At 47.5% G+C, this 14,366-nt stretch overlaps 1 protein-coding gene across 1 annotated transcript in view; it reads left to right on the plus strand.

The window, feature by feature from the left end:
• The first annotated feature begins 2,649 nt into the window (after positions 1-2,649).
• Positions 2,650-14,366, plus strand: part of LOC133357619 (transcriptional coactivator YAP1-like) — a 66,136-nt gene continuing 54,419 nt past the window's right edge. Inside the window, 2 exon segments of the mRNA XM_061575661.1 lie at positions 2,650-3,497; positions 3,499-4,016. Coding sequence (XP_061431645.1) covers positions 3,423-3,497; positions 3,499-4,016 — 593 coding nt within the window. The 5' untranslated portion in view covers positions 2,650-3,422.

The raw sequence follows: 14,366 nt of genomic DNA on the forward strand, positions 1-14,366 counted from the left end.
GTGGCTAGTAACACGGAAATCGCCCTGGGTGGACCCCTTCGCTAACCAGCACTCACCAGGGTTATGTAGTATGCTCCAACAAACCCAGCACGTGGTTAGGGGCCGTCCATAAATGACGTCACGCGATTTTGGACGATTTTTGACCCCCCCCCCCCCCCGTCGTCCCACGGCTTCACAAAAAGTCAGACCCCCCCTCAAATATGACGTCGCAAAGCTCTGCCCCCCCCCCAAAAAAAACATGCTTCAAATCGCTTTAAACTATTGTCATTGTAGTGCGTATTTAATGTGGCGCTGCACTCTGATGTTGTAGGAGAAAACATTTATTAAAAAGTCTATTTAATTAAGTAGAACGTGTTGTCTATATGTATTTAAAGTTGCGCATTTTGATGTGACATCACATTTATCACTCCCCCCCCCCCCTCGTCACACATCGTCACAAATGTCTGACCCCCCCCCCTAGGTGCGTGACGTCATTTATGGACGGCCCCTTATCGACGGCTGCGCTGCTACATCGCGAGCAGCATCCCACAAACTATACTCGCTTGAGTGCAGCTGTGGTCCCGTAATAAAAGTACTCACTGACTCGTAACTTAGATCCCTCCCCAAGCTGCGTACGGATGTTTGACCATACTTCACCAGACTGGTCATTGCGGTTTGGTGAACAGGGGGCCTTTCGTACCAATTCAGATGTCACTGCCCACTCAGGATTCCAGGTTCATAGTGCAATGCATTCACCATATTTAAACATCACGATCAATGTGATTCATGGTTAAGCGGAGTTTCACAGTATATCCATCCTACTGTTTGCCATTACGTTTTGCGGATAAGAGGAGTGCATTTCACGGTTAAAAGGCTTTGACAATATCACCAGCCAACATTACGCAGCGAATGAGACGAGTTTCGCTGTATGATCATTATTACGACTACATTGACAATCTAGATAATACAACACAACCAGCACCACATTACCCTGTGGTTTCATCGACCACAAAAGACTCCGTACACACGCACACACGCAAGCCCGTGCACAACTCTAACCAATGCTGCTGCCTCGCATTAAGCCAAGCGAGGGAGCTGAGAGGGCCATGTTTCTTTGCTGCTGGAATTTGCTGGGTGCAAGCCAGCATTCATACGCCTACTAACCCTCACCCTAACTCGCCCTCCCCCCCCACCACCACCAACGACACGAACCACAGCCCTTCCCTAGCCATCCACCACCCCACCACCACCACCATCAACCACGCAGTCAGGCAGAGGAAAAGCGGGCTCCGAGTTGCAAACGTCATGAATGGAATGTGCTTGAAATAAAGCTGTGCCACGGACTCCAGATGACTGTGGTGCAAGCGGCGATTTTAAGGCCCCCACCCCCCCTGGTGTGACTTCGAAACGGAACCGAGGAGTTCTATTGTTTGTTGATGAACGCGTTGGGTGTTGTTGTTTTTAAACATATTTTGCTTCATCGGTGGGATGCACGCATTGTAAAAGAGTACGCGGTGGTTCTGATTCGCGTGCTGCTGAATAACGATCCTGTCCCGTACGACTTTTGGTAACACAGCAGCTGCCTATTGTCGCGCTCAGTTTGTTGTCCTTCACCCGCACCTCCGATTAGCACGGTTGGCTACGTACGGTGCGAAAGAAGTTCGACGTCAAGATTTGAGCCCGGCTGTGATTGTGACTGTGGGTGGAGCGGCGATGCAAGTTGCGGTGAGCGCGACGCTGCTGCCCCACGAACCCGGCGACCCCGAGTTCGTCATCTCACTCACGGCCACCAACACCGATGACGATTATCTGAACCTCCCCCACACCCCCCCCCTAGGTCGACTCAGTCTCAATATGAGTAACCTGGTGCCGTGTGTACAAATCATCGCCACTGGGGAGACAAAGGCGGTCGGGCGTGGTGCTGGCCACCCACCCCCTCGTGTACCGTTTCCGGCCATCATAGGGTGTTGTCTAACAGCACTTGCCCCAACAGTCTGATGAGGGCTACTCGGGGGAGCTTTGCCTTTGTGAATGTCACTGACATCAGCGTGGTATGCGATGAGAATGGTACGCAAATGTTTTTTTTCGGAACTGAATCTTTCACAGGATTTTGCGTTTCGCAGCATTTAGCCTTAGTCTGAGCACAGCAACGGCCCTGTTGCTTCTGCATTCCCATAGCCCTTCATGTATCCCTGCCCATATCCCCGCACTAACGTTAACCGTGACATAATCTATATATACACTCGCCCTTGACGTGCGAATGTGGAATGTATGTTCCATAATAAGTTGGGTCGGGAAGACGCTTTGACTGCTCACTTAACTCTTCAACACTCCTAACTTGAACATTACCACTAGACCTTAACTACAATTCCTCCCCGACAAACCGATCCATAATTTGACCCCCGAACCATAACAATAATCCTGTTCCCTTACCCCCAAATTGTACCATCATCGACCCTACAACTAACCTCTAATAAAAGTAACCCCTTCGTCCAAAAAAAACCCCTTATCTAACTTTAACGGAGTACCCTATTATCTCTGCGTTCGAGAGCGGCTGTCCCTTTAAAATACAAAAAAAACCTTACAGCATAGGCTCATGCATAATGAGAAGGGCGGTGCTTTAGTGAGTTGGTGCTGATTTGATGACCTGAAAGTGGCAGTCCACACACCACAACACACATTGCAGCACGGGCCCACACAGCTCCAACTTAGCACACACCACACACACCCGCCCCCCCTCTCGCAGTCTCTCCTCTCCCTCTCTCCCCTGCCGCCGCTCCCGTCTGAGCTTCTTCTATTTTAGTTTCCCTCTCTCGCTGTCAACGACCCTCGCTGCCAAAAGCAGACGAGAACAGCAGCAGTAGCAGCAACAACAACAAGAGCAAGAAGGAGAAACTGAATCGAACAGCACTGTTGAGTGTTCAACCGTGCGCTTGAGTATCGGCAGCAAGAAGGAAGAACAACCAGAACAAGAACGGTAATAAGCCGGCAACACTTTGTTTTCTCTCTCTGGACGCTGAGAGCTGTTCGACTTGGGAAGCTGCCTCTGCCTGCCTGCCTGCTGCTGCCGCGTCTAAAATAACGTTGTGTTCAACTGGTCGAGTGTTCTTCACCAACGCGACTGAACCTCGCCGGAGAGCGATCGTATCGTTTCCATGTTGCCTTAAAGCAACGGCGACATCTGCGCTGTAGATGTTAATTTCCACAGAATTAGTTGTACTCTATTCTCCGCAGAAAAACCTTACGGGGTTATTTTCAGAAGTGTCGCGTGTGGGATTCAAGCTTTAACAACTTTTTTTGAGTTTAGTGCGCTCAACAGAAGATCACATATGCGCGCCTCATCTCATGACCTATAGCATTTCGAGTCCGTTTGCCTTTGTCTTCGACTGAACGCTCAACGGAATAAGCATCATTAGACAACTCCGACGAATTCTCTCCAAGCCATGGAGCTGGGCGGCGACCATCAGCTGGGCCCGATGGGGCAGCAGGTTCTTCACGTGCGCGGGGACTCCGAGACAGGACCTGGAGACGCTCTTCAACACCGTGATGAACCCCCAGGTGAGCGCAGTGGCCAGACCCTGCCAGGGAGGCGCGCTGCCCTGGCGCTACAGGAAACTCCCTCCGTCCTTCTTCAGGGAGCCCGACTCTGGCTCTCACTCGAGGCAGTCGAGCGCCGACTCCACATCTCCGTGCGGCGGGGGACACAACGCTGGTCCGCCGCCGCCACCGCCACCGCCGATCCAATCCTCCCTCCCTCCCGGGATTGTCCCACAACATAGCCGCTCCCACTCCTCTCCGGCGAATCTGCAACAGATTCAGGGAGGACTCGGTGGATTTGGACCTTTTCAGCAGCAGCAGCAGCACCATCAGCAGCAGCAGCAGCATCACTTGCAGCATCAGCACCTTCATCAGCAGCAGCATGGGAGGCAGCTGTCTTGCAGTGAGCTTCAGCAAGCGACGCTTGCAGTCGGGGAACCTCCATTGCCTCCAGGCTGGGAAGTCGCCACCACTCCATCCGGCCAGCGCTACTACATCAAGTGAGTGTACTTTGCTGCTGTGGTCACAATCAATTGAAATGTCCAGAGGTCAGCGCACTGAGTGGTTTCTGCTGAAGGGGCCTGGGCTCAAATCGAGGCAGCCACCTTGTAAGTAATCGCGGGTTTTCTCTAGTGGCGTGAGCTGGTGGTATCAGCCCGTCCCACCAATGACCACACACACACAAAAAAACCGCGTCGCATAAAACATGGTTCTGCATTTCATTTGGTATGAATTTAAATGTTCAAGTCCGACTGTCATGCAATGAGCATCACTCTTAGATGAAGGGCAGGGTGTGAAAGTGCTGCCCCCTACCGTGTGGATCAGAGGTCACTTGAAGGGCTCTTCGAGGTAACATCCACTTCAATGGGTCGTCCTGTACACACTAAAGGTTGCACGGCTCTGTGAGAGTTGCAAATGTATTATTTGGGATGGTCATTAACAACAAGGAAACTACTTAAAAGTGCGGAATTAAACGGATCTATGTCATTCAAATATGCCTTATGTAATGTTGACTGTTATTGTTTATTGCTCAACTACATCACTTACTTTATTATGTCGTATATTGCTATATACTGCTAGTAATTACCAAATCAATCAGATTTGTGCATGCTATATGTGAAGGGAATATAGTTCAGTCGTGCAGCAATGTTACAGTTTACTCGAATGCTGGCTTGTCACATCGAAAGCATTTCTAAACAATGCCATACATTGTATCATGAGTTCAACTTTCAACTGTGGTTGCAATGGATGTAATGCATCTCACAATTGTGGGCCATAGGTTCCAGAAGTTCACGTTGTTTTGTGCTTTTTGTATAACAATTAACACGTGCACCCCGAGAGCTGCCATATTTCCCCACGTCCATCAGTGTGGGTTGGTCAGGGGGGAGCATAGACATTAGAGCAGAGTGCAGTACAACACTGGATTTTGCTGCTTTGTCCTTTGCTGACGAGAGAAGTCCCGCAGCAGCCTATAGCACCTGTTGTTCACATGGGGGTCGACCATCCAAGCACTATCCAGGCTCAAATCTGCTTAACCTCCGAAATGTGATGATATTCGGTACATTGTGAGTGTTCTGGTCAGAGGTCTAGACAATGATGCATGGATGTATGTTCAACTTCTTTCGCACCGTACGTAGCCAACCGTGCTAAATCGGAGATGCATTTATTAAACCGTTCATGTGTTTTTTTTTCCCTCCGGTTAGAATCTGCACATGACCTGAATGTTCTGTTAAGAACCGCATCAACATTTCTCCCTGCCCAAGAGACTTTGGAAATTATTATTTCAATTGCAGGGGCCATTCTGTCCATAGGATGACCGCTGTTGATTTCCCACAATGTGGTAAGCAATGTATCACCCCTGAACGAATGATGGATGATAGGCTCAGAAGACCCCCCCCCCCCCCCCCAACGCAGAGCTGAATGTACAATTTTACAATTGTAAGCTGAACGACAGTGCCATTTGACCAGATTTTAAGAAAGCTGATGAACAAAAATCTAATGTTATTAAGTCACTTTTACAAGGCAAAGCGATTGTGTGTCGGCTTTCGGAGTCCAAAATAATTGTATCGACTTAACAGAAGACCTCCTTATGAGCAGCAGGCAGCTTAGAGAAGGCACTGTGCATACGTGTGTGCTCACATAAGGCCCTAATTGTGTTTGAAGCCACCATTAGACAAAGCATCAATACGATTTTTTTTGTTATTGGAAATGCAATTCCATTCGTCTGTCATGATCAGTCCACTGCTAGATGAAGGGCTCCCCAAGCCGTCGTCGTCTGTCACGAACCTGTGATGCAATCATTCACCCAGCGCAGGAAGAGGGATGCTTTATAAACAAGTCCACCACAGACTCGTCGCTCGGCACCAATGAGTTGGGGTGTGTGGTGGGGTAAAGTTTTGGTGCTCCCAGCTTTTTCAAGACACCTCGCCAATGTGATGTATGCATGTGCGTTGAACTTCTTTCGCACCGTGCGTAGCCGCGGTGGCGAGATGTTAACTACCTCGCCTGGTGTACAGGACGTCGTGGGTGCGATCGCGACCCTGGCGCCTGTTGTATATTTGGAGTTTGCGTGTCTCTCTCCCCGTGGTCGCGTGTTTTTTTTCTCCGGATCCTCCGGTTTTACCATCCACGTTTAGAATCAACGTTGCCTTTGGAGTATTTGGCTGCTATACATTTCCACGAGATAAGCCATATCGTTGAGCTATCATTTGTGGACATGCCCCATCTGAAAAAGAGCCATATAAAATAAAGAGTTTAGTTTAACCAACCGTGCTAATCGGAGATAGAGTGGAACAAAATATCCTCTATAGGGGGTGCTCTACAAGCTGCCTCTACAAGGGGCACGATCAAGCAATTGCAGGGCTGCACCTTTACCCAATGTTATTGCCGTACTGCGGCCACTATTGCTGCCTAGGGCGAGTTCCTTCTGACGTGCATTGCCAGGGCAGTCAGAGTCAATGTTGCTGCAGTGTCGGGTGGGGGGGAGGAGGAGGGGAGGAACATGTGGCAAAGAGGTTTTTTCTTTGCACTTGAACACCCACATTCCTGAACGTTCAAATTCCAAGGCGTGTAACATTGAACAACTGTCCACATAACTGTGCATCGTCCCAACCTTTTGGACGCGATTTGAGCACGCGTTTCGTTTTTTTTTCCGCGGAAATTAATATGGAGACACACACACAAAGAAAAAGATCCCCGTATAGCCTTAACAGGCTGTTGGGGCAAGTGCTGTTAGCGAGCACCTATGAAGGCCGGCACGACACACGAGGGGCTGGGTGGCCAACACCACGCCCGGCCGCCTTTGTCTCCCTAGTGGCGATGTCAACAGATCGCAGCAGGTACTCATTTGAGGCTCAGTCGACCTAGAAGAGGCCCAGGACTGGTTAAGATAATCGTCACTGGTGTTGGCCGTGATCGGGAGTCGAACCCGGATCGAGGTTCGTAGCGCAGCACGCGCTAACCGCTACTCTACCGCTTTCCACACACGTCCAGATATATCCGTTCGTACGCAACCATAAACAGGACAGACACTCGTCCCGCAGACATAAGTGCTGTTTAGCGAGCATCGTGGGGTGTTACGGTGGCTAGATGTTAACAACCTCGCCTGGTATACAGGAGGTCATGGCTTCGATCCCGGCCCTGACGCCTGCTGTATATTTGGAGTTTGCGTGTTTCTCTCCTCCCGTGGTCACGTGGATTTTTCTCCTGGGCCCCCGGTTTTCTCCCTCCACATTTAGAATCAACACGCGTTTAAGAGTATTAGGCTGCTCTAAATTTCCACGTGATAAGCCACTTCGTGAGCTATCATTTGTGGCCAGGTCTCTGCTGCGAAAGAAGAGCTTGTACAGTTCAGTGGACCTTACCGGGTACAATTACAAAAAAAAAATGTTCATAGTTTATTTTTACTTGTTCAGGCTGGAACGGCACAAGGTGGGAGAGTGTCATAGCCACAACAATCCACGGCTTGTTTGAGGCTCTGGTGCGCAACACATGCACCAGGGACTCATTTGAGGCTAAGTTGACCCAAAGAAGATCCAGGGCAGCTTCTGATATCACTTTACACTGGTGCAATCTGTGATTGTGAATTGAGCTTACAAGTGAAATGCACAATCCACTGCTTCACCGCTGCCCATATATACATGAATAAAGACAAAGTTCTCCCCTATAGCCTGAGCAGACTTTTGGGGAAAGTGCTGCTAGCGAGCACCCTTGAAGGCCGGGCGCGGCACATGAGGGGGTGGGTGGGTGGCCAGCACCACGCCTGGCCACCTTTATCTCCCCAGTGGCGATGTTTACACACTGCACCAGGTAGTCACTTGAGGCTGAGAGTCAACCTCGGGGAGGCCCAGGACCAGTTCAGATAATCGTCACTGGTATTGGCCGTGAATGGGAATCGAACTCGGGGAGGTGGGTTCGTAGCAGAGCGCGCTAACCGCTGCACTACCGCTCCCCGCCATACATGCACATCAGGGACGGGCGGTCAGGGGAGGCAGGGGAGGCACAGCCTCACTTGCCATCCTCCAATGACAATAGCTGTTACAAAAAGTAAAAAAAATAACAAAATTAAGATTTTTCCACTGATCTGCGTTATGTCATTTCCGTATGATTCCAATATTTTTTAGAGTCAAAATCGCCAAATTTGCGGAGCACTCCGCTGCAAACGCAGGGAAGAGACGAGAGGCGAGGAGGCAGCGACGAGCTCAGCCTCCCCTCTGATTGCGCAACCCCTCAGACACTGGATGGAGCGCGGACAACAAGCGCGTGCCCGTTACTGTCTCTCTGTAATGATTGGAATCATACAGAAATGACATTTATAACACAGATCAGTGGAAAAAAATATATAAATTTTTTCACTTTTCGTAACAGCTATTTTCATTGGAGTATAACAGATGAGGCTCTGCCTCCCCTGCCTCCCCTGCCTCCCCTGGCCGCACGTCCCTGATGTACAAAGACAAAGATCCCCCGTATAGCCTTAACAGACTGTAGGGGCAAGTGCTGTTAGCGAGCATCTATGAAGGCCACAACGGTACACGAGGGGGTGGGTGGGCCAGCACCACGCTCGACCGCCTTTGTCTCCCTAGTGGTGATGTTTACACACCGCACCAGGTACTCATTTGAGGCTGAGTCGACCTAGGGGAGGCCGGGGACTGGTTCAGATAATCGTCACTGGTGTTGGCCGTGAGCGGTAATCGAACTCGGGTTGCTGGGTTCATAGCGCAGCGCGCTAACCGCTACACTTCCGCTCCCCACTACATACATGTGCGCACACACATACACAAGTACAACTATGGCACCAGCTGTTTCATTCGCCACTCGTTGGCGGTGCCGTCACCACAGTACTGATACCAGGCTCGGTGCACCTTGAGGCCACGTGAAGTGTCAAAGGCTCGCTGACGGGAGGCCACACAGCAAGACCCAGTTGTTATGGGTTGACTGACTGAGATGACTGGCAGATGCACATGGCCATACGGACACACACTCACACGTGTACATGCCAAAGGGATGTGATATGATGTTAAAATTACACATCGAGACTGACTCACACTGTGTCTGTTTACATTTGAATATGCAATCATGAAAATGAAAACCCTATTATGTTAATAATAATTTGAATAATTGATTTGCTTTGTAAATCCAATGCCTACGGCCTCCCAGCACCATAGACACGCGCGTTTAAATTATATAGAATATTTTCTTGCTTTAAATTTCCACGTGATAAGTCACTTCGTTGAGATACAATTTGTGACCAGGTCGCTTCTGAAAAAGAGCTCCATGGCTAAGTGGGGCCTGAGCTGGTTAAATCAAAAATATATATTTTAGTTTTATTCGTATATATTTCAAAAGTAATTTGTTTACCTTTCCTATACTTTGCACTCCTATCGTATTCTTGGTTCTTTCAGTAAAGTCACGTAGATAAAAAAAATAATAATAATAGAATAAATTTTGATTCAAAATAAAAAAAATTGAAAATAATAAAAGGAAAAAACCCACGACGTTTCGATCGCAACACAGGCGGTTTTAAGTAAAAAAAAATGTCACTCCTATCGTGTTTCTGTATTGTTTGTTGTTGAAACGTTCTGACTCGCCCCTACTGGACATCTGTGTACAAATAAATATTCTGATTCTGGCGTTTTATTTTCATGATTGCATATTCAAATGTAAACAGACACAGTATGAGTCAGTCTCGATGTGTAATTTTAACATCATATCACATCTCTTTGGCATGTACACGTGTGAGTGTGTGTCCGTATGGCCATGTGCATCTGCCAGTCATCTCAGTCAGTCAACCCATAACAACTGGGTCTGCTCCGCGGCCTCCCGTCAGCGAGCCTTTGACACTCCACGTGGCCTCAAGGTGCACCGAGCCTGGTATCAGCACTGTGGTGACGGCACCGCCTTGCCGTTGTTTGGCTGCGGTGAATTCGTCTTTAGGGTCTTTTTGGCATTCTCTGGTCTGACACTGGTGAGATTAGGTCGTAAAGAAAGCTGTTTGTTTCTGGTGTAGGCCAATCAGTTTGAAGGACAATGCCATTTTTATCAGAGCGTGTTTGTTTACATGTTCACCACAAGTACGTGTGGTTAATGCAGACTTGGTTCCTTGCAAAGGGTTTCCATTTGGTGGTTGAACATCTTAACACCCGTTTTGTTGCCATAAAAAGGTCAAATCTCTTCTTATTTTCATACTTTTAAACTGGCAAAAAAAGTCCCTGTGATGTGCGGTGAATCCGCGTATGATCTTCGGTGCACACAAGAGCCGGAGATAGGGGGAGATGTAAGAAACTGGCCCCATTATTTCAACTGCAGAGCCAGCTCAGCCTCTGGGTTGCGAGTCCAGAGTGGCGAGCACAATACCACGTGAGCATCCTGGGAATATTATAATGAGCAAGCAATGGCCTAAAATGTTCAGTAATTACCATTACTGGATTCGCAGATGTGCAAGTTGGCATGCCGTGGTATACGTTCTTGAATCATCGGATGGTTACATAACACACCTTAAATCACGGGTCTTTGCGTAACGTTTCCGCTGTATCACGTGTGTATGAATAGGATTATTAATAGTCTTGGTTCTTTCGGTAATGTCACGTAAAAGGGAAATAATAAAATAATAAAAATAAAACATAATGTATTAATCATTAAGACGATGTCTTTCTGACAGCTTGCGTTGTGGCCGAAACGTCGTGAGAATGTTATTATATGATAATTGTTTTTTTACCCTTTTATCTGGCAACAAAACTGACACCTTTTTTTTACAAGGAGTCATGTTTGCATTGACCACAATACCTGCGGTCAGAATGCAAACAAAAACACAACTCTGATCATTTATGCACTGTCCTTGAAATGTATTGGTCCACACTCGAGACAGCTTTTCTTAGAGCCTAGTCTCACATGGTGTTGAACCAGATGACGTTTTATTTTTATTTTTTTTATTATTTCCCTTCTACGTGACTTTACCGAAAGAACCAAGAAGTTGAATCCCTGCAGTCACGAAAGCTTCAAATCGAAGGATTATTATTAATATGATGTTATTTTGTTAGAAGGTTGCTGACAAAGTTGGTGAGTGATGATGTTCCTTTAAAGACTTTACCGAAGCTACGCCAGTCAGTCGCTGCCAGGATTCCCTTATTAAATATATCTTAATCTGAGGCGGATGTAGCAGTTAACTAAAGATTGAATTAAATATAAACACTGTATACACTGATGATGGCAGTGTGTGGTTGGCGAGAGTAATAATAGCCGCCCTTGGCACGACGGTGGCTGATTGTGGTAGTTTAGTTGCTTGAATTCTGCTTGTTATTGATGCTGCTGTGGGCTACTATAATGGATTAGAACTTCTGCAAGCGTCATCCAACCACGGCTACACTTGTCCCTATGGTTTCTCACGAAAACAACGACAACGGCTAGATGTATGGTCGGTGTTAGGACAGCTGCACGTGTCTCGTTGTGGCAGGATGCCTCGCTGGCAAATAAAAATGCCACGTTCAGCAAATCATGCTGCAGTGCTACAATTAGTGACTAACTTCTGATGACTGAATACATGAATGGAGAGATTGCAGCGCAAGGCTTAAGAAAATAATTGTGTTTGGTTCTGGTGACTCAGTCCTCTTTTATCTTGTCTTGAGTATTAATGCACTGACCATTCCGTCAGAGGTGACTCACCGATGACTCAGCGTCCACAAGTCGGTTGTCCTCATGTTTAATTGGATCACAACTTATCCCACAGGCATGTATAGGCGCTGGGGAATTGCCGTGCCTAGCTCGACGCCACACCGAGCATCGCACTCACTGACTCACCGGCACTGAGCCTTATTCTCACATCTTTTTTAAAATCCAAATTGCATTTGCACCTTTTTTGTTTTGCATCACGTCTCCTTGTGCGAACACCAAGGTTTATGAATAACTACCGTGCACAGGCATACGAAAGCGACGCCAATAATTCATCCACGTCTATTCAAGGACTATGTATCCCGTTTCTAGACCGCACACTGCGATGCTGCCACGGTGTAATGGTCAGCACACTTGACTTGCAATCCAGAAGTCGCCCCCCCATTCAATTCAATCTCCTGGTGTGGCAGTTTAAGAAGCGGGCAAGTGTTTTTCAAATCACCCCCCCCCCCCACCCCCAAAAGTCTCTGTCCATCCACCAGTATATATAGGTAGACCACAGATAGTTCCTTCGTGCAGTAGAGTAAAACGTGGGTGTTCCTGCGTCTTGCAGGATTTCTGGCCAGTGTGGTAGTGGTCCAAATGGCCTCGAGAGAGATGGGCTGTCTGGAGCTCCCTCGAGTGGAGGCCCTTCAGCCGTGGTGCGAGCAAATAATTGCAGGGATGAAACCTCGACCAATGCTCACCGACAATACTCACAATACTCATACACAATATTCACAATACTCACCCACAATACTCACAATACTCAACCACAATACTCACCCATAATACTCACAATACCCACCCACAATACTCACAATACTCAACCACAATACTCACCCACAATACTCACAATACTCACCCACAAAACTCACCCACAATACTCACAATACTCACCCACAATACTCACAATACTCACCCACAATACTCACAATACTCAAACACAATACTCACCCACAATACTCACAATACTCAACCACAATACTCACAATAATCACCCACAATACTCACAATACTCACCCACAATACTCACAATACTCACCCACAATACTCACAATACTCAACCACAATACTCACAATACTCAACCACAATACTCACCCACAATACTCACAATACTCACCCACAATACTCACAATACTCACCCACAATACTCACCCACAATACTCACAATAATCACCCACAATACTCACAATACTCATCCATAAAACTCACAATGCTCACCCACAATACTCACCCACAATACTCACAATAATCACCCACAAAACTCACCCACAATACTCACAATACTCACCCACAATACTCACAATACTCACCCACAATACTCACAATACTCAACCACAATACTCACCCACAATACTCACAATACTCACCCACAATACTCACGATACCCACCCACAATACTCACCCACAAAACTCAATACTCACCCACAATACTCACCAACAGTACTCACAACAATCACCCACAATACTTATCCACAATATCCGCAGCAGTGCGTACGTTTTGTATGAATATTCACACTGCTCTCTTATCTATGCAGCGCTTGCCATACATGAACCGCAATACCTTGATGATCTCAGCAAGGAGCGTAAATCATCATCTCGCCAACTCCAGCCATCCTTGCAGAGGCGAATTTTGTCTCGCCACCGCACAATGATGGTCGCCGCATCGCGTGGCGCTTTCAGATGCGCTTCTGCGGCCGTCTGGAACGCTCTTCCTTCCGATATTAGGAAGCCACTGGAGCTACGTACTTTTAAATCTAGACTGAAAAGTAATTTCTTTAGAGCTGCTTTTTGTGTTGATTTTTTTTGTCCTTCCCCAGCACCTCCGATGGCGCGAAAGAAGTTCAGCATACGTACAAACAAGCCTTTGCTTTCACGAATCTTGAATGTCTCTGTCTTACACTGCAATCGGTAAAAAGCCAGCGGTGAAACAAAACCAACAACAACCGAATCGTGGTGTCACGCATGTGCTGTAACTCTAAACCCACTGTACACGTGGAGAAAACATTGCATGGCACTCCTGCCGTCGTTGAGTGTTTCCTGCTGAGCGAACCTCTACATAACCTTGACACAACGTGTCCATGGTCCAACGTAAATATCCCCACGGCCTGCACAGCTGTAATGCTGGGGCAAGTGGATAGCAGCTTCTGCGTCGCTCTCTGACCTCAGAGACCCGAGTTTGATTCCCGGCCATGGCTATGGAAATCGGTGGGCGAGTGATATTTGAACCGGTCCCGGGCCCGCCCTCCTCACCGGTGTGGTGAAGTATGGTCAACCAGCTCCCATGGCTGACATGGCTTAGGGAGGAAATAATTCAGTAGTGGATTGACAGAGAGGTAGCAAGCACGGTATATATGTGTGCACACAATAGGCATCATAATAGATGTTTTTGTGTTAGATCGTATTCTTTGGGTCTTTCGGTAAAGTCACGTAGAACAAAACAATTAACAAAATAAAGAATACGAATTCCTGAAGTCACGAAAGCTTTAAGTCAAGGGTTAGATCGTGTAATTATAAATGTGTCGTTAAACCCGCCACCACCCCACACAGGCAATCAGTAAAGGGTTTGTCACGTAACACAGAACGTACCAATTCGTTACTAGTACAGCACACTGGTGTGTTGGAGAGTAAACCCACAACATTTACAATTCGAGTGCTCGAATTGGCACGTTTTGTTGACATGACAAACCTTACTAATTGGCTG

Source organism: Lethenteron reissneri, chromosome 58, assembly GCF_015708825.2.
Source record: "Lethenteron reissneri isolate LAM-NWPU_2019-01 chromosome 58, ASM1570882v1, whole genome shotgun sequence".
NCBI lineage: Eukaryota > Metazoa > Chordata > Hyperoartia > Petromyzontiformes > Petromyzontidae > Lethenteron > Lethenteron reissneri.